The sequence below is a fragment of the Amphiura filiformis genome, chromosome 12 (assembly GCF_039555335.1).
Source record: "Amphiura filiformis chromosome 12, Afil_fr2py, whole genome shotgun sequence".
Classification (NCBI taxonomy): domain Eukaryota; kingdom Metazoa; phylum Echinodermata; class Ophiuroidea; order Amphilepidida; family Amphiuridae; genus Amphiura; species Amphiura filiformis.
This window is the reverse complement of record NC_092639.1, coordinates 27328597-27354299: the sequence shown is the minus strand read 5'-3', so window position 1 is coordinate 27354299 and position 25703 is coordinate 27328597. Positions and strand designations below refer to the sequence as shown.

The window sequence follows — 25703 nt, the reverse complement described above, 5'->3', positions numbered from 1 at the left end:
TTGCTGTTCCATAACTCAAATGAAGAGTAACTCTATAGAAAAGTGAAAATCTAGGAGATAATACGATTATAAATATATATATCCAAAGGCAGCTTCACAAGAGTTATTTAAGACAGGATGTTACGTGGTAAATGATTCAAGTAAATTACTCATCATGTTTATTATGGTGATCGTAAAACATCTCGAAATAAACCTTTGATGAAAACAAGTGTTAAAGCAGGATACACGTTCTTAAAGCAATATTGTAAGAGTTCAGAAAACAATGGTTCTGTTTCTGTTCACCAAACGTTACTTTTCACTATCAAAGTGCCTTTTAATTTTAAGCCAAACAAGATGATGTAAAATGAAAGGAAATTGCTCTTTCATTCCATCATAAATGCATGTATCGGCGAATCTGATTACCGTAGTTCGAGGGTTGAAAAATATCTCAGATTTTTTCATAAAATACCTAAGTGTTTATGTAGGGTATTGTAGCTCATTTAAGTACATTACAATCATGGACATGTTGAGAACAAAATCCTCCTTAGCAAATCTCAGCAAATCTTAAATATTGTTTTGACGCGTAATACCTTGTGGGATATCTCTCCAACCTAGTGTAAACTTTAAAAAAAATTATATTGAGAAGTTATTTTTCTTGGGGAAATTGCTGTTCCATAAACCCAAATTAAGAGTCACTCTATAGAAAAGTGAACATCTTGGATATAATACGATTATAAATAATACCCAAGGCAGCTTCATAAGATTTATTTAAGACAGGATGTTACGTGGTAAGTGAATAAACTACTGATCATGTTTATTATGGTGATCGTAAAACATCTCGAAATAAACCTTTGATGAAAACAAGTGTTAAAGCTGGATACACGTCCTTAAAGCAATATTGTAATAATTTAGAAAACAATAGCTCTGTTTCTGTTCACCAAACGTTACTTTTCACTATCAAATAAAGTGCCTTTTAATTTTAAGCCAAACAAAATGATGTAAAATGAAAGAGAATTGCTCTTTCATTCCATCATAAATGCATGTATCGGCGAATCTATATAATTACCGTAGTTCGAGGGTTGAAAAATATCTCAGATTTTGTCATAAATACAGCACATACCATAAGTGTTTATGTAGGGTATTGTAGCTCATTTAAGTACATTGCAATCATGGAAATGTTGAGAACAAAATCTTCCTAAGCAAATCTTAGCAAATCTTAAATATTGTTTTGACGCGTAATACCTTGTGGGATATCTCTCCAACCTAGTGCAAACTTTAAAAAAAAATTATATTGAGAAGTTATTTTTCTTGGGGAAATTGCTGTTCCATAAACCCAAATTAAGAGTCACTCTATAGAAAAGTGAACATCTTGGATAACAATACGATGATAACATTATCCTAAGGCAGCTTCATAAGATCTATTTATTACAGGACATTACGTGGTAAATGATTCAATTAAACCACTCATCATGTTTATTATGTTGATCTTAAAACATCTCAAAATAAATGTTCACACTTTTGATGAAAACAAGTGTTAAAGCAGCATAGACAGGCAAATACACAGCCTTCACACAATTCATACAGGATGATATTATATCTCAATCATGTTCATCTAACAGGACATACAATTACCTGAATGAGCTGGGTATAAAACGTAAACACCACAGTTAGAGGTCAAAGTTTGAGTTATGATTGATAAACTAAGGTTATTGAACTATGACATTGGAAACGAGATATTATTTTTTGGCCAATAAAATTAAACAACAAAAACTTGGTATGTTTCAAAGCCCACAGCAGTTTAAAAAACGAACACATTATAAAATTGTGGTTGATTGACATAATTGCAGTACAAATATCAATTAACTGTTTTACACCTAAACAATGCGAGTAACTTTTCTTCCAAATTTTTCTCAGAATTTCATGATTTTACGGCAACAAATAATTTAAAAAAATGAATTTGCCGTTTCAGCTGAGATGGACGCGGTAAGAAAAAACGGCTTTGAGACATAACAATTTTTTAGCCTAATTAATATCACAGAGCAATAATAGAAAACAAGGCAACCAAATAGATATCACAATCTGAAAAAAAAATACACCAGTTATCTCGAAATAAAAGCAATAATGGGTAACATCTCTAATTTATTTTCTTTCAAAATGTTAGCTTGCACTATCAGATATTCGCCTTTTTCATTTTGAGCTGAACAAAACTGCGATGAAACTGAAGAACATCGCTATTTCATTCAAGCGCCTATATTTTGAATGCGTGTATCGACGGATTGACTAATTGACAAATAGCATTAAGCCTTTATTAAAGTACGTTACGATCGATTATAAAGTTCAGAATTGTGAAACTAAATAGGGCATCCTCCTCACTAAATCTTATAATATTGCTTAATATTAAGTAATCCCGTGTGCGATTACATCGCTACAACCTACTTGTAAAGTAAGTAACGCCGTCATTTAGGAGGAAATTTCTGAAGTGATGAATATGAGACAAAATGCAAAAGATTTTCTATCTGAGTAGATCTTTAATATGAAATACAATCTTAAATCGATATCCATAACCTGCCACGATTAATCAATAACATGAAGCTCAACTCTGAACAAGTTGATGACATTTGAAGTAAGTATCGTTACAAGTATACGCTACTTTTGCTATTGAAGCAGTTTTCTGTTTTCCTTAGGAACACAAATGAGGATAGAATATTTGAGTGTATCCCTCGTAAGCATTGAATCAACCAGGTGTAAAGACTTCTTTGAGGGCATAGACAGTTTTGTCCTATAGCTGCGTTACCCCACAATGGAAGCTTACCCTTGGATTGGCTACTTTTGCTTACAACACGTATATACACCGATTTGTGCAAAACTTTCATCACTTGTATTCTTAGTTTTTCTGCTTTACTTATACAAACATGATTTTATATTTATTTATTCCTTTATTATTTCTAATGAGAAGCAGCTAGGTATAGACCAATTAACATAAAGTAATTTATACAAAAACAATTACAATCTCCAGCTCACACCGCGGACAAGAATTTGGTTCGGCACCTGTAACCATCAGTTGCTCAAAGTAAACGGTTCATGGTCACTGTTTATATATATAATACATAGATAAATCATGTCTTACTGAAAATAGAGGAAAGATCATATCTCTTCATACTTTGCCACCATTTTGTTTTTATCATTAAAAAAATAGCATATATAAACAATATTTTATAAATATGGAGATATTTGTTAAAATATGCCTGGGTATTGTAGTAATTCCGCGAAGTGTGAAATCATTCATACCAATGCATAATTACATACAAAGTGTACTATTCCGGCTTAATTGTACAAACCCTCTTAAAATCTTTGCATTGCTTTTGCAGTAGCATTTGGTTTCACAAAACACACATGTTACAAACTGAATGTTGATAATGTTGTCAGATTTTTGTTGTTGTTCTTTTCTACTTTGGTTCTATTAAACATCTTTGTGCAACTTGGTTTTAGGGGTCTCTTTTTCATATTATCTTAATTTACAACTAAAAGAGGTACATTCATAAAACTTTTTTTGATTTTGGTTGGATACAAACAAGTGTGTCTAAATGTAGATTTTAATACATAGTCCATGTCTTAGTGCATAAGTTTTCAAAAAATACAGATAATTTAATTTCAAGGGACAATTAAGGATGACAAAGGATAACATTTTGTGCTTATAACACAAATTTACTCGACCATACGACACATTAGTATAACCACATTTATAGTAGGTAAGATGACTACGTTGGCAAATCTTGTCTTCCAGAAAATAGAGTAAAGATCACGACCCATACTTTTCTCCACCACTTACCACCATTCTCCATCAATGTTTATGCTTCATCAAAAACTCAGCAAATATACCTGGGCTATACAATACCATGTGTATGAGTACATGGATAGTGGCTAAGAATATGCCTTGGTGTAGCATTAATTCACTAAAGTGTATATGCATACATGCCGATGCATACCGATGCTGATTATACGATCACTACATACAAATGTGCTATTCTGGCTAAATGTTACAACCCCTATGAAGGAATTATTACCTAACCAAGAGACATTTTCAATTGCGTTGCTTTAGAAGATGATTATTTGCATACACAGTAGGTTACCATGGTTACAGATAGGAGATTTATTATGTCTGTTGTTTGTTGTTATCTTTTGTTTACATTTCATGTGAGGGGAGTTTCACCATCTCAAATTTATTCATGATTGTGCATAAAAATAACACTATGTTGATAAGGAAGATAAAGCGAGATAGAAGGGTTGATTAGGTACGGCGACCATCAGGTTCAAATGTCCGCAAGCATACTATACAACAATACATTACAACAAAAGTGAATGGGAAATCTATTTTAAACAGGAAAGCGACGAGGGGAAAATTGTACTAATACACATTTAAATGTCCTCATTTTCTCGGTAAAGACATAAATATTTGGATAGATACTGTTAGCCCTATACAGTATTGGTCAACCCATTTTCAATAACACCAAAATTCGTTATGAGCAATGAACTCCTCTTTAATAATAAACGAGTAAATCTTATAACATTCAAAAGACATTGAAAACGTAATTGTGACGTCAGATTATAAATGTTGGTGCATATCTAGGAAAGATGAAGTAATTACCCTTGTTCCTTTTTTGGTTTCCATGCATAAATTCATTTAAAACGACATTTTAAATTTAAGCTTTACAACTGAAATTTACATTCATATTTTTACACGCAGGGATCCAATCGAGTCCCTAGACTCAGCTTCGAAAACCATGAACACAAGAGAACAGATTGTTTCACAACAGAACCGTGATTAAAACGCCCAGGGCTAATACCCTTTAAAATGTTGCTATTCCTCACGATTTTTATACTAAAATACTGTTACCAAAGCATTTTGAATCAAGCTGATTATTCGCAAGCATGTGTGATCCATCACTGACAATAAGGTAAAATGTTACTTCAGCGCCAAACAGTATGATCAAATTTAATAAAATGTCGCTCCTCGCTGGCGATTGAACTAGAAATACATCTTCCTTTTGGGAACGATCAATATTTTCACTAGAAGGGGATCCAGATGGGAAGTCATTTTTTTGGATTGCAAAAACGCATTCGCACAAAAAAATTGCTACCCCTTTTGCTACGTTAAATTTTCGTGTTTTTGCCTGCTTTTCAGACTAACAAAAAGAGAATGCCCCTAAACTGCACTATCCATGTCCTTGATATAAATATTGGTCGGTCCTTTACTAGGGTTTGAGTGACAGTACCAATTGGAGCACGACGTCGGTTACTCGAAAGTCGGTGAATTATGATCGGATAAAGGTGGTTGAATTTCCTTCTACACTTTAATGTTTCAACAATATGAAAATAATCATAGTTTAGGAACCATATGTCCGATTTCGATTGGATTTATTAACATATTACACATGTGAAGACAGGAAGTAACATTATTTTTGTTGAACAAAACATTAAATTTCATTTGATCGCAACACATGTGCTCTGTATCATGATCACACTATGGACCACAATGGCCTCATCCCAATGGCATTATTCAAGAACCTTAATAAAACAATCATAGTGCAACATTTTACCTCAAGTTGCAGAGTATGAGTTTTTGTACCCAAAGTTTCAAAGTTCATTCAATGATTGTACAAATGTATTAGGGTTAAAGAATTGTGCCCTGATAGATGAGCATGTTGTGGATCCTAGTGTCATGATAGCCAACCGATGTATTATTGATCTTATTATTATTATCAGGCCTTATTACCAGATGGTACGTACGTTATAAGTTCCATCCGATCCCCCTTGTGTGTGATCCCATTAGGGACTACAGCTCCATTAGCAGTCTTGTTTACACTATGCTATTTTGTGATATATATTCCGGTTTTTATTTTCATATATCATGATATCAAAAGACATAAGTGGTATACCTAAACTCACTCACAGAACAACATTTGCATTTCATTACGGAATCTCACGAAGGTTGTCTGATTATATATAGTATAATTGTATGGTATTGATAAAATGACATGATAGTGAACGTGTTTCTTTGTTTGTTTCTCCGTCCAAAATGCATTGTTTTTTAAAAGAGTCAATTATTTGTTGGTTAAGGGGTACTACACCCCTGTGGTATATTTGTGACTGTTTTTGCATTTTTCTCAAAAATAATAACACACTGGTAACAAAAGTTATGTATATTATTGGGGCAAGGAATCCAATTACTACACTGAAATTTCAGTGACTCAAGACAAGAGGTTCAGTATATATGATGGGAAACGAGGTACATCCTAGCGGTACCTTATTTCTTATCATAAATAACAAACCGCTTGTCTTGGGTCACTGAAATTTCAATGTAGTAATTGGATTCCTTGCCCCAATAATATACATAACTTTTGTTACCAGTGTGTTATTATTTTTTGAGAAAAATGCAAAACAGTCACAAATATACCACAGGGGTGTAGTACTCCCTTAAATAATGGATTGACTTTTGAGGGCTTACGGTTTTTTAACAGCTGGAATCTAGGATTTAACGCTAACGAAACTTCGGCAAAGGCGCAAGTGACCAGGTGTGGCGGGGGTCGCCGTAGATAGCTGGTCGGAGCATTTTACAGGACAGGCAAATGCAGCCAACATTGTGGCTTATCAACTACGCTGATCGGAACCGACTGTAATAAGGTGTTTTCATCTGCCCCATCATTACCAAAAGTGGCACGGGGAGAGCTAGATATTTACTATATATATCGTCATACCCAACAAGCTGTGGGAGTAGGTTATATATTTACGGTTCAGTGCGTTGCAACAAGGTTATATACCATCGCCTGTGCGATGCATGGAAATACGACGAGGACCTATTTGTTTGTGTGGCATCTAAAAAAATTGCTTTAAAATCACTGAAATTGACCAAGTTATATATCTAAAAAGTACATTTTGGATTTTCATGTTTCGAAATGGTATATTTGTCTCATTATATGACATTTTTGTTGTCATATTACCAAAATTCATCCGCACGGCATTGGTTTTTAGTAAATATTTGCCCTACCTAATCGTAACTATCAGCTTCGAGGGCGCACTGCCATTTTAAGGTGTTTACGGTTCAGTGCGTTACAACAAGAAAAGTCTCAGGTTGAGGCTAAGTTGCACCTGAATCATCTAATTTCACCTGATATTGGTGTGGCGTTTAACTGTGAGAGTTCTGAATATGAAAAAATTTCACCCGATTGTAAACCCCATTGAAAACTGTGTAATAGATAATTAGTGGTATTGAACCAGTAGTTTACCCATATTTAAGACGTTCTGCACAAAAAACAATCCCAAATACGCACACTAAGAGGACAATCTGTGGATGTAGAATGGTTACGAAACCATCATCTTCATATAAGTAGGGGCAGCTTTCAAGATTTCAACATTAAGTGAGTGTCGTTGAATTTGGTCGCGAGAGATGATTCTATTAAAGGAATGTGACCTGATATATTTGGAAAATCAAATTCTTTAAAACTTATGTATAACTTAAACTGTTGTCCCTTTCAAGCATTCATGCAAAAAGATCATGTAAATGTTCATTGTAAATGCGACTAATTCTTCATGGAATTTCTGACATTTAAACAGCATAAAACTGGTAGTCTACAGTGTGTTTGTTAATGATACTCATCATGATCATGTAATAAATTGATATCAAATAAGAGATCATATTTTTCTCATTAACATACTGAAATTAGGAGTTCCAAATAGGTGTATTTCCGAAGATATCATCAAAAAACTGCTGAATTAGTCAAAAATATGGTATATCATATTTGAGACTAATTCGGCAGTTTTTTTGACGATTTCTTTGGAAATATACCGATTTGGAACGCCTAATTTTAATATGTTAATGAGAAAAATATGAGCTTTTTTACCTGATACCAAAATCTGCATTTTGATAGGGTAAAGTTGGGGAAGAGGCTGTCAATCAGGTCACCCACCTTTAATGCATAATGGTGTTTATGGATGTTCAGTTGTCACTATAATTTTAAACCAATTTGATTAATGGTCAGTACTTGAGATACATCGTGCGTGGGACATGATACAAAAAGCAAGAGCGCCATTTAGTGTGAGGTATCGATGGAGTCAATTGAAAACCTGAGCGCAAGAAGACCGTAAGTCCACTTGGCCCCTCAACATGTATACACTAAAGTTACGTATAGTTTCTTAGCGTTTTATACTGTTTAATAACATGTTCCAAGGTGAAAATATCATGAAAAGTTGTGAAAAATTTGTTTTGGCATCTGAACATGTATAAAACATTACCTACCAAACTATACGGAACTATACGCAATTTTAGTGTATACATGTTGAGGGGCCAAGTGGACTTATTTATTTATGTATTTATTTATTTATTTATTTATTTATTTATTTATTTATTTATTTATTTATTTATTTATTTATTTATTTATTTATTTATTTATTTATTTATTTATTTATTTATTTATTTATTTATTATTATTAGTTCTCCGCACATATATAACAATACAATACAAATACAATGCACAAACGGAATCTCAAATACAAAACTAATTTATATAAAGAGATCCCATATAAGTAAAGTTTAAAATGGCTATTTAAAACAAACATAAAACAAAATATAAAGTACACAAAGTAGATAAAAACAAAGCATCAAACAAAACGAAAATAAAAGTAAGAGCAGTTATATCTTAGAGGTAGATTAAAACAATTTCATTGATATTTTTGAATTTCGCCAAAGCATACACGTGCCCATAAAATATGCAATGAAGCGGAAGGACAAGGACTTACTTCCCACTTTAGCAAAGTGACCATCACTTGTGATGAACTGAGAAGACGTCACACATTAATAAACATAGTTATATATAGGCACCTGCATTACTTGTCGTTGAGCTATGTGGGGCCATTCACCGGCGAATATGAAGCTATTATAGTTGATAATTCTTCAAAAAGTACCTAATTTAAGGAAATATATGTACATGTAAAAATAATTGCATAAAGCTGCGTACATTCATAAAAAGGCGGATGATCAAAATATGTAGGAACCTGTTTAATTTTCATTCAGTAGTTTACAAATTACCGTAATAGAATTTAAAGAATTGTAGAATTTGCTTCTTAAAGCAAGTACGAGGTAATTCACAAACTATTTCGGCTTTTTCGAAATTTTAAAATATTGAGGTAAATATCTTAATATACTTGTGTTGAATGACAGTTTAAATCTACTTTGCTTATTTCAGCTTTGTACCTCATAAAATGACCATCTATATCTAATCATGGCATCAATACAAGTTCCGCAATTAGTAAATGAACCAAGTTTTAAATTATTCACGATGGATTCACACCGACTACTGAAACCAAATTGCCACACCATTGAGAGTTTCGATTCACGACCTTTAATTTTGATGATAGCTACTTGATATTTTCACTTGACATTTGAAAACTAAATCGACATTTACACGACAACGTAACGAAAAGGTTGATGTGGTTGGATAAACTGCTTTGTTTTGTTTTGTATAACGATGCAAGCTTGTTGTGAGCAAGCATTATTTCAGTGTTGACAGGTTGGAGTGTAATGTAGCTTAAAATCTAATGAATCAAAACAATGATGGCGCAATACACATCAAGTTCAACGATAGACACGGTGTCTGTCGCAACCTTTCAAAGCTGCGCAGATTTTTGTATAAAATTGAATAGGGCACATGAAAAGGAAAAAACATTTCTGTGTGGAGCTGTGGGTTTTTGTTGTACGCTGTAGAATGGAAATATACATTCCTAAAAAATTGAGAGTAATTATTATTTTATTATTCACTGAAAGTTCTCACTATGAAATGTATACGCATACAAAATTGACAGTAATGTAGTTTTACCATTCACCGAACTACCTCATTTTGAAATATACATGCATATAAAAGTAAGCGTAAAGTACTTTTGCCATTTGCCGAACTTTCTCATTATAAATTTAAAAACCATGGCCGAGTATTAAAAACCATGGCCGAGTATGGGCGCTACCATGTGTATCTGCATCAATGTTTTAAGGATGTGCAGAGTCTTGGTGTACGAAGGTGTACGAAGGATGATAAAGCCTAGATAACCCCACACTAGGATAATTATAATGCATGCGCATAAAAGTAAAAATAATGTAGTTTTATCATTCGCTGAACCTCCTCATTCTGAATACATGCATACAAAAGTGATAGTAATGTAGTTTTACTATGCTCCGCACCTCCTCATTTTTTATATAAATATGTAAAGTGAGATTAATGTACAGTGCATACAAAAGTCTGCACAAAAAGTAACGCAGCTGTTATGAATACGCCTATAGCTTCCGAACTAATATTTGTTTCCACAATATTTATACATAGAAAGAAGGATGATTTATTTATGCGCATTTTGATACCCCATTTGTCAAATGTCGTTCAATATTAACAACATAGTAGTGCTTTTAAAGAAAAATACCCGAATTTAAAAGTTGCACAGTTTACAGCGATCAATGGTTATTACGCTGGAATTGTGGCACGTAAAACCCACCATTTATCTTCGCACTGACTTCAAATCAATACCAATAACTGCAACTTTTAAATTCGGGTATTTTTCTTTAAAAACACTGCTGTATTGTTATTTTTGAACAAAATTGAACATATCATCCTTCTTTCTGTTATGTTGAAATATTGTGAACACAATTATTAGTTTTGACGCTATAGGCGTATTTATAACAGCTGTGTTACTTTTTGTGCAGTATTTAGTTTTACAATACGTAAAACATTCTCATTATGTAAATACATATATACAAAGTTTTGCCATTTTAACGAATCTCCTCATTATTAAAATATACATTCACACAACATCTCCATGTATTATTCATATGACCTCTAACTGTCTAGTCAGGCTTCGCGGGTCACGCTTATACCCATAAAAGTCGCAAAATTGTCTTCATTTTTGGCACGCACATGGTTTTTTAAGCATCTGCTTAAAATTCACTGCTAACCCTTTGTATTTTCAAAATATCTTACATCCAAAATTTCTAGCCACGGGCGTACATATTTTATAAGTGTACAATTCAGTGTGAATTACGCAAGTTCACACATTTTCACACATATAGGTGATAGTTTATCCCCTAAGATGTGGAGTAGAAGTAACCATGGTGATCCCCTGGACACCTTTAATGTGAATTTGCTTATCGGTATGCTGCATATATCCATCCATCGCCCATTGTGTGGAATATGAAAGCTTGTTAATATGAATATGAAATATACACGCATATAAAAGAGTAATGTGGTTTTATTATTCACTGAACCTTCTCATTATGGAATATACATACATACAAAACTGAGAGTAATGTAGTTTTACCATTCACCGAAACACCTTATTATGACACATACATGTATAATTCACTGAACCATCTCGTTATGGACATTTACTGACGTAGAAGTACTGTAGTTTTGTCATTTAGCGAAATTCTTCATTTACTAAATATACATGCACACAAAACCTCCTTGTAGTATTCATATGAGCTCGAACTGTCAAGTCAGTTCTCGCCTTTCACGCTTACCCATGACAGTCGCATATTTTGTTCAATTTGGCACACACATATTTTGTTTTTGTGCCTTTCAAGCAGACTGGGTCCTATTTTACATGCTTAAAATTCAATGCCAACCTTTTGAATTGTCAAAATATCTTGCATGCAAATATTCTAGCCACATGCGTACATATTTTATAAGTGTACAGTTCAGTTTGAAAAGTTCACACATTTTCACCCATATAGGTGATAGTTTATCTCCTAAGTTGTGGAGTAGAAGTAACCTTGGTGATCCCCTGGACACCTTTAATGGGAATTTGCTTATCGGTATGCTGCATATCCATCCATCGCCCATTGTGTGGAGTATGAAAACGAGTTGCTATGAAAAATACATGCATATAAAAGTAAGAGAACGTAGTTTTATTATTCACTGAACCTTCTCACTATGGAATATACATGCATACAAAACTTAGAGTAATGCAGTTTAACCATTCACCGAAACACCTTATTATGACACATACATTGTATACTCTGGTTGCTCTACGAAAAAGGAATAAAAATCAAAACCACTAATCCCTCCAATTAGCTCCTGCTATCAAAAAGTGTGCCAACCAGTATCATAATAACATTATTACATAACAATTTCCTATCTTTTGGATTGTCTGCTGTGGTTTATCATTGGGGTGGGCTTGTGGAGCTGGAAGTGTAATTGACCAAAGGGGGTAATTATCAGTAATTGGGCCTGGATTTATCACCTTTTTCGTAGCAAAAGCCAACTATATATAAACATGATAAAAGTGAGGAGTAATTGTAGTTTTACCATTCGCCAAACCTCCTCAATATACAAAAGTGAAGAATGATGTAGTTTAACCATTTTCCGAACTTCCTAATTATGGGCATATACATGCATACAAAAGCGAGGATAATGCAGTTTTTCCATTGACCGAACCACCTCATTATGAACATTATACAAATACAAAAGTGAGAGTAATGTAGTTTTGCCATTCAGCGAATCATCTCATTGTTTAAATATACATGCACACCAAACCTCCTTGAAGTATTCATATATGAACTCGAATTGCTTCGCTTTTCACGCTTACTCATAACAGTCGCAAATTCTGTTCAATTTAACACAAATGTTGTGTTTTCGTGGCTCTCAAGCAGATTGGGTCCTATTTCGTCTACTTAAAATTCACTGCTAGCCTTTTGAATTGCAAAATATCTTGCATGCAAACATTTTATCCACAGGCGTACACATTTTGTAAGTGTGCAGTTCAGTTTGCATTGCACAAGTCCACACATTTTCACCCATAAAGGTGATAGTTTATCCCCTAAGATGTGGAGTAAAAGTTGCCATGGTGATCCCGTGGACACCTTAAATGTGGATTTGCTTATCGGTATGCCGCATAATCCATTCAGGTTGATACATCCATCGCCCATAATGTGGAGTATTAAAGAGAGTTACTGTTGTGATCAACAATTCGATCATAATGGTCCCTTCTTATATTGTCCGTATGAGAAAGAGATTATATTAGAGGTCAGAATACTAGAAAGGTTTTTATTGTGTAATGTCTGAACATTTGAAACAAAAAGTAAACGTGATTCAATCTCTTTCAAGTATTTTTATCTACTAACAAATAATTATTGACCAAAAATATATTATGTAAAGTAACTATCAAAATATATTAAGATATTGGGGCTGAAGACGTCCAAGTGAATTCTGAATGAAAGCTCCTCTCGGTTAGCAATCATAGTTTATGAGCTATAAGAAAAAGTTAATCATATATTTAGAGAGAATACATATTTTTATGAATACTGGTTGCACCGAATATTCGATGTTTTATTACAAAAGGTATAATCTTGTCTTAACATAAAAAGTGCTCTGCTTATATTTTTACACATTTTAGTACTAGTTACATCTGACATTTCAATCTGGGTAACAGGCGGAGATGTGGCAGAGATAGTGTTGTCGAACAAATGCGAATATATAAAACAGTTGTTTATGCTCGCCTGTCAACCAATCACGCATGATGTTATATAGCGCGTATGAATGAGCATTCTTTTATGTACAATTTTGATATGAATGAAAATGTACTTTTTTTTAAATCAATTATACTTTGCAGTTTATATTTACCAGTTTCACCATATAACAAACAATTTACAGTTTTCTTATTTACTCTGAGAAACCTTCTGAGAAAATTTCGATAAATATTTCAATTTGGTCTTTATTTCCCACACCCCACTAATTTCGCATCCGTAGAGTAATATTTGTGAGACCAGTGAGTCAAAAAGATTACAAGTGATATCAATTGAGAAGTGAAGTCTGATTGACTTGGTCAATAATGCAAACAAAGCATGTCTTGCATGGTTGACTTGCTTGTTAATACTTTTTTTTAATGTTCCCATATAATTACAAACTACCCCGAGATAATTATAATCATCACACACAATTAGGTTCTCATTACCATGGTGGAATAATAGTTTTCTTCTGATCTTCCCACAAGAAAATACAACTTTTGTTTTGCTTGGATTAACAGTAAGATTCCACGTTTGACAATAACTGTAAAGAGAATTGAGTGTATTTTGAAGATCTTGTTCATTATCGGATAAATATTGTATCATCGCCATATAATAAGACATATAATTTAGCCATATTTTAATTTCATCGTCGCTTAACTATTGATTACCATTTTGTTAAGGTCATTTGATCCTTGAACAAGGTTTTTTTTTCAATATACATGTAATAAAAAACTACCCCGAGATAAAAGTTTTCGCCTTGACGAACTCCAACATTACAACTGAATACAGGGTGTATTAAAATGATTGGTACCGAGGACTTCTCATTCTTACTGAATATTTGTACTATTTGCTATACCAATTTGGGATAAATTGTTAAAATATTGGTAATTATAGTAGTTTTATCTTCTCTAAGAATTTTAGATCATAAAGATAGCACATTCTGTTCGAAAGTTACATGATTCTAAAGGAAAGTACAATTTTCAAAGCTCTATTTTACTACAAATACCTTGTATGTTGAAAATCATGGAAATGTTTATTTTCTTCCTTGACTATTTCTTCATTCATAATACGCATATAAATGTTCTAATCAATATTTATTGGTTGAGAGTAATATTATTGGCTTGAATAATGTTGTGGGGTGAAAGAAGTTTGTGTATCAACACCTTCCAGGCCGGTAATTTAAATTGTAGTATAAGATGCATTGAGATTACTAGGTAGATGGTGTGGCAGAATGGCTATAGACTGTAGACAGTGTAGGTTAGACCTGGTAAAAGTTATTGGAATGACTCCATAGTATTCCACACTTTAGCGAACATTCATAGTAAAGAATTACTGGTCGACACGAAGCTACGGAGAAGTGCAGAGAAGATTTAGAAGACCATTTAGAAGATTTAGTTTCCAAGAGCAAGGAGTGTCCCATGCAAACTTGCTATAACTTGCAATGTTTCAATAATTTGATATGGGCAGTTACAACATGGATCCATCCCAGGTGTTAGGTTCATTCAAGATAAGGCTTCACCTCACACTGCCAGAGTCGTTAGTCAGGGAAGTCAGGAACTATCTTTCTATAAGCATGTGTAAAGCAATTTTATGTTATGTAGACTGAGGTGAGCTATAGAAGAGCATGTATGCAATAAATAGTTCAAGCAGTGAACCTATCCATCTTATGTTGTGTAAGTAAAACCATGATTACGTCGATCTTCGTTTAAATGACAATAGCTCCCAGATGCATCAACCTGTTATCTTCAGATTATTAGATCAATAAGTTAACATATGTCCCTTTCTATTAATAGTACAAAAACTATATTAATTAGCCAATTTATATTTTTGATATATTTTTGAAAATGTCACATAGACCGGTACCAAAGTTTTGATACACCCTGTACACTAGAGAAAGAGTTATTTAGCTTGACACATGAATTGGCCTACCCAGCAAACACAAAACATTTTCGACATCATTCGCAAAAGGTTAGAAAAGGTTGCCAGAAAAATGTTTAATGTCAGGTTATATGAAGGGTATATAAAGGGTATAAACGTTATCATAACATTCAAAAACTGACTCAAATATTCTAACATATTGTTATTTACACTTAAAGTTGTTGACAAAATATTTGGCCAAAAATGTTTGCATATTTTATAATGACATTTTGAAAACGTTTTAAAAATATTTTTTTAAAACATTTAATGTTATTATTTTTTTTAAACGCATTTAAAAATGCGTTTTATTGTTTGCTGGTATATATAGTAGAATACATATTATAAATAAACAGTTATTACTTTACCATTAATACCATTAGAAATTGGCTACGGCCATAATGAGGATCTATTTACAAGATCAAAAGCTTTTTTGTAATCAACAAAGGCACATTTTCGGTTTTGATTAAATACATGTCAATAATAGCATGAAGTGTGAATACATGGTAAACATGGTAAAATGTAGAATAGTTTTCTCAGAACTCGGTTTGTTCTTCACCAATGATACCAACACCTTCAATGTAATTAGTAATATGTGTATGTGGTGAAAATCTTACAAATACAGCTTAGAAGTGTGATACCCCGATAGTTGTTTGGGTCATTTGTAGCACCTTTATTTTTTATAAATTGGGATTATATATACCAGGACCCAGGAATAGTATCTGGGATAACATTGAACAATCTTGTTATGAGTGAAATTACAGTGTGTGGACAGTACTTAATAAATTCGTTGACAATGTTTTTAGTTTAAGTCTTCAACTTTAGTTTGGTTTTGTTTCTGACAATTTATTTTTCAGTTTCATAAAATCAGCACGTTTTTGTCTGCACTTCAGATCAAACCAAGGTTTGTTATTTAAATGGAGATTTGTTAATTCTGTTATTATTAGTTTGTCTAATTTTTTTTTCTTGATATGCCTATTTTAACACCTGGTGCGATAAGTAATTCACAAAATTCATCAGATAATTTATCAATATCCAATTGAGTTGCATCATCAACATGATCAAGACATATGTCATTCAACTTCCTGTGAAATTCATAAATTATATCTTTGTATTGAAGTAAACTTTGTAAATCTAATGAAATCTAAGAATATGTACTTATGTAGCTGGGAGAATAAGTCAACCATCACAAATTTTGACCTTTCGCATTGAAGATATACATTTTCCCCAAAGAACTAAAAAATAAAGGTCTTTTTGGAAAAGTATTGACTATGTAAACTTGAACACCATTTTGTAATTAATTTCTCATTAGTTTGTTTCTCAACATCACGCATTACATTACCAATATTTAGTTTATTTATTTTATTACCTTTATTAGTGTTTATAAATTTAATATTAATATTACTTGGTTTAAACACTATATGAATAAGCTTATGCTTATCTGAAATACACGTTTTATTGACGAAGCGATGATGAAGAGGTTCAAATTGAACACAGCAGTATAGCCATGCAACTGAAAGCATAAGAGCTCTGTTGCAAAACCCATTACATCCACTTTTGGCTGAAATTGAGTTATTGACATGAATTTATAGTGTGGGTAAAAATACACATTTCGGGGGTTGTTTGACCTTCATACCACCTTCCCTTCCGGAGATATCGTATATTTCCCGTTTGGGAATTTCCGGAAATATGAACTTAAAATGAATATAAAGTTTCAGGAAAATTATTTTTTGATGTATAATAGAGCCTTGGATGGTTTTTAACTATTAAAACCAAAAGGAACTGTTTTGGGGTCACTATGTTTGAAAAAAAAACCATTGTTTTTAACGAAGGCTGTAGCTTTGGAAATGCTCAAAAATGTCATTTTACCGGATTTAATTAAAAATTCATAATATAAAAAGTAAATGAGATATTTCAATTTTTCTTTTTGCTTTTGAAAGCATTAGTTAAGTTACATAAAGTAGTGCATACAAATGGACTCAAATTTGATTGCAAAGAGGGTTTCAAAAGCCCTTACATCTACAAAAGGCGCGACATAAAATAAATAATAAAATAAATAGGAAGGCTTGAAAATTGTACCAAACCTATTCTTTTAGTTTCTATTCATTAACAATTTATCTGAACCCAAATGGAATCAAATCAAACAAGTTATACTTGCACAATAAAAAAAGAACCCCGTTTTTCTCAAAATATCAAAGGTAGATGTAAGGGCTTTTGCAACAAAGCTCTTCATATGCTGAAAGGCACAGGCAATGTCGTTTACCATCAGGACGCCATCTGTTGAAAATTTGTAAATGCAACAACTTCAACGAGTCAAGAAATTCAATGCTTTTACCGTTCATATCGGTGTAGCTCCAAGTTATCAAAGAATTGAATAGCTTGTCAAACATGTAAGTAAATATAAATTCTAAATATAAAGTCAGATGATGATGTAAGTGATGTATACACATTGTAAAAGGACTTTTTGAGCTGGAGTGAGATTGTATAACTGTAATACGAGCGTGTTGTATATTATTGTAAGCAACGTCAATGAACGATGTTAGATCTTAGCAAACTAAAAGACAAAAGTTCATTTCAATATTGAAAAGTCGTGTGTAGGATTTTGTCAAACAAAGTCAAATTTGCTATATTCGTTCTTCTTGAAAGAATTGTGAGCAATAAAGAATAAAAGTGGTTTTTCGAATTTTTTAAAATGTAAAGTCATCATGTTTCGATTGTGCATCAAGAAGAAAGAAAGAGACAGACGAAGGCTTACATTTGATTATTTTAAAACAAAACAGGCTTCAACAAAGATCACACTATTTTTGAAGCATCACAGACCGATTACGCGGCTCAGTATGGAAATGCTTAACCATCTCATCCTACGAACCAGCGGTTGTGTGCTTGTATGGTTCACTCCACCTAGTTTGTTAAACGTGATAGTGCGCAGATAACCTCCAAATGACTGTGTGTAATAGTGGGGGCCATAATTTGCGCTCAGCATGCGTTATTCAAATTCAAATTCACTGGATAGTATGAATGGTAAGCTTAGCAACTATTCTAAACTGTTGCGATTTGGTAATTCACAGCATCTTGCGAATGGTAATGAGCTTTGGCAAAAATTACATTGATCATTTCATAGCGAGCGTGTAGAAGAATTCAAATATTACAGATATACTTTTGTAGTACCTGTGGTTCTTGATTTATGTTGAAAAGAGGGCTTAAACAACAACACCTTTGTAAAACGTACTAAACTCATTAACAACAATAAATCAAGCAAGTTTTCAAAGTATATGATTTTTAGAATGAACTTTTGCACATCTGCAAAGTGTTATTTTTCAATAATATATTGTTTTAGATAATGAATGATAACCATCTCATCCTACGAAGCAGCGGTTGTGTGGTTGGATGGTTCAATCCACCTAGTTTGTTAAACGTGATAGTGCGCAGATAACCTTCAAATGACTGTGTGTAATAGTGGGGGCCATAATTTGCGCTCATGATGTGTCATTCAAATTCAAATTCACTGGATAGTAGGAATGTTAAAGACACTCTATACACCAGACACAAAAAGAAACTCGTCAGTTATAGTCATCCTTGCTGTTCAACAACCTGGATTATTCTGAAATATACATTTGTTAATTGGCCTTTTGCTTTCTTACTTGACACTTTGATTGTCAGAATCGAGCAAGAATTGACCAAGATATGCGCCTCCAAACCCTCAAACCCCAAACTCAAAAGTTGCAATTTCAACTATTTTCAATGGGAACGCATCGTTGTATTGCACACAAGCACCACGGACCAATCAATAAAGCACCCAATGTAACATGCACAATTGAATCGTTAAAATTACAACTTTTGATTTGGGGATTTGAGGGTTTGGAGAATCAGGTTGTTAAGAAGCAAGGATGACTACAACTGACTAGTTTCCTTTTGTACCTGGTGTATATCTGTAGTTAACAATATGTGTGATGGGGCATTTTGATAGGACAATATCTTCAGTCAGATCAAATGGATATTAATGGTATTATAATTATGATGGTATTATGTTCACAAATTAAAAATGATAAAAATAGGTTGCTTTTCTGAATGAATCTAACGGGCATTACATGTCTTCGTCTTCTTTTTCGTTGTCGCCGTAGTCATCACCAGTCATTTTCTATTATTTTTCAATTAGATACAACTTATAGGACTCGGTGCTCAATCTCGCCGATTAGGTCAACGTCGTCTCGGAGCATTTCGACGACTCCCCTGCGTCCTGTAGTTTCAAGACGCGTATCATTGGTTGCGTCTTCGAGATTAATTATATAGACATCAACTTCGCATCATCTTGCCATTGTCTTGATCTGTGGTTTTTCATTCATCTAGAAGTCGAAGTGAACGCGAAAATCTATTATAGTGAGCAGTAAATTATGCACGAAAATACGTCCCTTTAAGAACAAAAGTTTTAATATTTTCTCATGCAGTACAAAATCACAGTTATGTATTATCTAGTTAAAAGACCAGTTATTGGAAAACACTTTTGGTTTGGGTAAAAAATACGTTACAAATTGTTGAAAACTAGCGATTGAATTATGTTAAAATATATTTTGGTTCTAAATGTCAAACTTGGTATATACTTTTGTGCGTGGTCGTAACGTAAAAGCTATCAGTTTGAGAAATGAAGTTTTATAAAGACTTCAACGGCAAAGGTATAAAAATTCATAAAATGTATAAAACTGTCGGGTTTTCCCCAGAGAGTGGGTTAATGTTATCAAGTAAAAATTGCCGTCATTAACCAACGCACTCAGTAATTTGTTAGGGTATTGTTATCAAGTGTTGCAGGAAGTGTTGCGTGAAATACAGGAGTTGGGCCGATGATCGGGTGACTGAACATGGCTTTTTATCGGGCATACACACATTTTGTTAGTGTATATCGCAAAAGTGTATTATTTTCAGCATAGTTGCATAGGCTTAGGTCAACGTCTTGGGTTCCGGGCACGCCGGCGAATTAATCGGTGAGATTGAGCACCGGGCACTTAAGCCACTGGTCACAACTGACACAACTGAACTTGCGGATACGGAAAAAAGGACATGAATTTCGGTTTTAAAAAAGAAGAAAAAGACAAAGACAAGGGACAGGGCCGGATTTACCTTTTTGGGGCCCTAGGCCAGGCCAAAATTTGGAGGCCCCAAACGCACCGTCAGGAAACTATGTGCACACAAGTGGCCAAGTTTTTAGATTTTACTAGGACATTTGCACCCGAAGCGGGAGAAAATATTTAAATTTTATACAATTTTAGCCCCAAATTGCAAAGCTGAATTTTGCTATATAATAGGTAAATGCACGCAAAGCGCGCACAATTATGCAATTTTGGCCCAAAACATGGTGTTTTTCGGCGAAAATGGAAGATGCACACTGCATAGGGCAATTTTGGGGGGGCCCCAAAATTTGGGGGTCCTGGGCCCGGGCCCATCTGGCCCTACGGTAAATCCGGCCCTGACAAGGGAAGAAGAAGAAATAAAGGTATAAGAAAAAGTTATAAGCATAATTTGTAGTTGTAGTGTTAAAATAGAAATCGAATTAATCGGCGAGATTGAGCACCGGGCAAAGAACAAAGAACATTGAAGTAGAAGAAATAGAGGTATAAGAAAAGTTGACGACGAAGAAGAAGACTAAGAATAATTTGTAGTAGTAGTGTTAAAAGAGAACAGTATTTATAGTAGTATCCCTTTAATACAAATAGAGGTGAAAGTGAACTGAATAATTTGCAATACATGTGTGGTAAAATATAGTCTAGCCGTGTTTATGAATATTCAACACGGTTATAGAAATCAGTACGATGTCGACATGCACCAGGATCCACAGCATGCGCATCTATCAGGACACTGTTCTTTTACCCCCAATACATTTGTACATTCATTGAATGACCTTTGAAACTTTGTGTACAAAAACTCATACTCTGCAACTTGAGGCCAAATTTTGCACAATGATTGTTTAATTGAGTTTATTGGACTATGCCATTTGGATGAGGCTATTATGGTCTATAGTGATGTAATATGGAAATGAGATACATTGATTCGATTTCCAGCTCGTTTTCTATGTTCTTTATTCTCATTGATCAAATAAGTGTGGAACCTAGAGGTGTACAATCCAAAGCAGAGCGTATTGACACATAATGCGTGGCGTCAAACCAATTTATTTCAGATTCGCGACAAAGAAAAGCCCAAACTTTCTATCACATGGTTTTACGCCTTATATTGTAGTGATCCTTTTATAACGGTATGATAAAAATCAAAACATCAAAACAAATTTCATTAATGCTTCTAAAAAGCTCTCTTATTATTATAAAAAAGTGAAACTATGTCCAACATAAGGCCTTTACACTCTGTTAGAAATCGATATATGGTTACAATCTGAATGTAGGTTAGCCCTAACCATGCAAGCAGCGCGAATCAGTGAGATCCAAAAAATATTTAAAATCAGTATTAATATTTTCCATTATTTTAATTTGGTATTAGTGAATACGTAAAAGCAACGAGTACAAACAGGATAAGTCTTAAGGTTTAAATTCGTACTCTAGAGACCTCACTTATATGGATGAATGTATATAGTTAATATGAAAAAGCGCTGACTACGGACAACCTGTTTCAGCGAACCAGGCATTAACTCTGCCGTATATGTGTGCAAGTACAGACAAGAAAATACACTAAGCTACTCCACTCATATGGACGTACGAACTCACAGCAAAAGCACGTTATTAAAATGAAAGCTAGCTGCAATACATAAATAAAACACAGACCGTGTGTATTATATATTCTACTGTGCTTATCGTAACGGGCGGGAAAGTCGGTTTAGCATACATACGAAGAGCCCTATAAATGAGGACGGCTCCCGCGTTTACACAGTGTCACTTTTTATACACATTGCTTCATACACCACGCCAAAGGAAACAAATGCTACAATAGCTGAAAACTTCCACTTTCGATAATTGGAATTTACTAACATCCCTGCACATTCATCATCATGCACTTTTTATGAGGAAATAATCTTATCTAGTGAGGCATGCATGGAGTATAATTCTAGTGGAAATACGGATATGAGAATTGGTGATTGCTTCTTAATTGCAATTAGTAATTTAGAGAGGACGTCTAAATTGGTATCTCTATACGGACATTTTGAGAATCGCTACTACTCATGGATAGTAGCAAGGTAAGTGTATACCATGCCTCTCTGCTAATTGGTTTATATTATCAATTTACATACCAAAACATTAGTGGAGTCGTTTATGGTTTCCACACACTTAATAGTACATTGCTCCAACCCAAGCAATGAGTCAACTTTGAACTATATTTTCAATTTCCTTTTACGTACCATCATGCGAGCCAGGCCTCGAAATAAGAAGAAAAATCCAAGGGTCCTCTGGACCCTTGCCTTTGAAATTTCAAGGGTCCTCGTCAATCTTCAAGGGTCCGACCCCGGACCCATGCCTTTGAAATTTCAAAAGAGAGAATTAACTACGGGGATCACGGTACGTAGCTTGTAGAAAATTGAAAACCCGGGTTGAAAACTTAATGGGAAACTAAAATTAAACTGTACTCAGGGAGCTGGACCTATTATGTGAACCAGATTTTCCAGTGGAACATTAAAACTAGGATTTCCTGCTCTTTGCATGGTTCAATTTGTACCTTAGGAAATTTGCGGGTCCGCGCCTACTTTCACGGATATTTGACGCAAGGACGCGCCTTATTTCGAGCGCTGATGCGAGCACATGCTGGGCATACTTGTTGAATCACTATTTCCTTAGTTTGTTTAAAACTTCTGAAGTCATTGTTATAAAGCACCATTACTGTGCTTTTATTTGTAGCACACCAGATATTTGGTATTCCGTAGGTACCGAAACACCTGCTAATAGGTAATCACCCCCGTAATGAATGACCAGTATTCCAAAATGGTTAATCGTATGCCAAATTTGAAATATGCATTCAAAGCAGAATATATTTCTGCATGTTATGACACCTCATTTGTTGCAATGGTCCCAATATTGATGTCACAGCGTACATTTTAATGAAAGTAACCCAAGATTTGAAATTTGCAGCAAAATCATATTGCCCTGTATGCAGTATCGATGGAAGGATATGTTTTTGGCTCTCATTGGATTCTTCTTCTTATTTCGTGAAATTGAAAACATGTGATAATCAATAAAATATGTCATTATTCACATCAGTGGTCATTGTTAACTTAATCCCATGACAGTTTTTACGATTTCTAGGCCCAAGAAAGTCACAAGCAGTGGAAGGGTACAATATGTAAGTAACACATCCCAATCAGCAAATTTTGAATCTAGATTTACCACTGAAAGGACAAGTTGCAATTATTGTAGGCCATTTAGAACCTTGTTGGTGAGAAAAAATGCAATCTGAATGTTTTAAGTTGACATTATGTGAATATTGATTACATGTTTAGATCCCTCCAAATGCATGAAACAAAACGGATAATCCAATGAGAGCTGAACAGATTTCCTTCAATTCGCCACTTGCACGGTTCCGCCATTATGCACTATGTGCAGGGAGAGCCTCGAACTGGCAGCATACATGAATGGGAATTGAACCAGTCATAACATTCTGTGTAAGGTTACGTAATTCTTCCTTTCATGTATGCTGCCAGTTCGAGGCTCTCCCCGCATATAGTGCATAATGGCGGAACCGTGCAAGTGGCGAATAGATACTCAGTACAAGGTTATAGGAATTTACTGCAACTTTCAAATCTTGAGTTACGTTCATTCAAAAATATGCTGCGGTATCAATATTGGGTTCATTGCAACAAATGAGGTGTCATAATGCTTAAAAATAAATTCTGCTTCGACTACATATCTCAAATTTGGAATACAATCAACCGTTTTGGAATAATGGTTATTCATTAAGGGGTAATTCACTATTGGTGGTTATATGAATACCCTGCAGATGCATGAGAGGTGTAATTTTATTGCAAGCTAGAAATATTGATTAAAGCAAACTTTATTTCAGCAGCAATAAACGAATCCAATTTCACGCATTCCTACACCTCAATGGCAGCCATTAGCTGGGTCCCCGTCGGCTCCATTTCACCCAAAATGTGAAATGATGCGGCCTTGGAGGGTATTTTAAACTGCATTCTATCACCTGTGTTACACGTCAGACAAAAGAAAGATGACAGTTTACAACACAAAAGAATCTAATATTGATTTTTAAGCGGCTTTAATCCACCCAATTGGGCAGTCACAACACCAGTTAGGTGCTGCGGGGACCCAAAAATGGCCGACCAAATCCTGACCATGACTTGGCTCGTTGGATTCGTCTATAGAGAAGGACACTGACCGTGTTGATGTATGTATGGATTAAAAACACGTCCATTTAAGATGATAAGATGATAGTAATTACATATTGAGGAGCATAAGGTTTTGTAATCGCCGAAAAGTTGTGGTCCGTAGAATCCTTGTACAATACCTAGGATGCTTAGGAAAATATTTGTTTTCGAAGTGCGTGCCTCCTTTATGGAAACCAAACCCTGTTTCTGCTAATAGCTAATAGTCAAGGGCAATGTTTCAAATCCATTTGAAATTACTCTACTGGTTTTCTACATTGTATAATATATTTTAGCCCACATTTTATACCACACTAGGATCATAGCAATGTTTTTTGCATTGTGGTATTACGTTTCAATACGGTATTATGCTAAAGAAGATTGGGAAACTTCTTTATTTCACATATATAGAAATATGCTTGAAAACCTTAAATGGCCAAATATCTGGCCTTGTTTCAAGCAATGGTTTGTGGATGAAACACCATAAGTAAAAGCTGTTTATATCGGAAGCCCTGATAGTTCAACTGACGGTCAGTAAATTACGTTTGAAACACCTGTCAAATACGACTCTATTATAAGTGCGTAATCGTTTCCTGTATTTTCTGTACGTCCACACAATGCATATAAGTATAATGCAAATGAAATCCTGCAGGTTTTCTCTGTATTTTTTAAAAATCATAATCATTACATAACATATCCAAATAAGATTCAGGCAGAATCCGAGTCTATTTATTTTAAATACCCGCCACTATTCATTCTCTTCCTCATTCACCTCCCTTTTCTCATCCTCTTCCAACTAAACCGTAGATTGCAAAAATGAAAACAAAAACATCTGAAGTTTCGAGGAACGGGAAGACAGCTTTAGAGTCACCTTATCCATATTATTCTCGTTTCCATTAAAGAAGTAATACAATTGAAACACTATCGCAATGCTCCATTCTCATTAAAGATGCATCTATTTCGTGCCTCCGA

General features: G+C 34.2%; 1 protein-coding gene across 3 annotated transcripts in view; it reads left to right on the top strand.

Moving 5' to 3' along the window:
- LOC140165999 (synaptotagmin-12-like) overlaps window positions 1–25703 on the top strand; it is a 283434-nt gene that overhangs the window by 79209 nt on the left and 178522 nt on the right. The window contains exon 1 of one of the 3 annotated variants that reach the window (XM_072189362.1): window positions 22099–22601. The exons of the other annotated variants lie outside the window; for them this stretch is intronic. Within the exon in view, the coding sequence (XP_072045463.1) occupies window positions 22587–22601 (15 nt within the window). The 5' untranslated portion in view covers window positions 22099–22586. Of the gene's footprint in view, window positions 1–22098; window positions 22602–25703 lie in introns of those variants that run through there. 3 annotated transcript variants of the gene reach the window in all.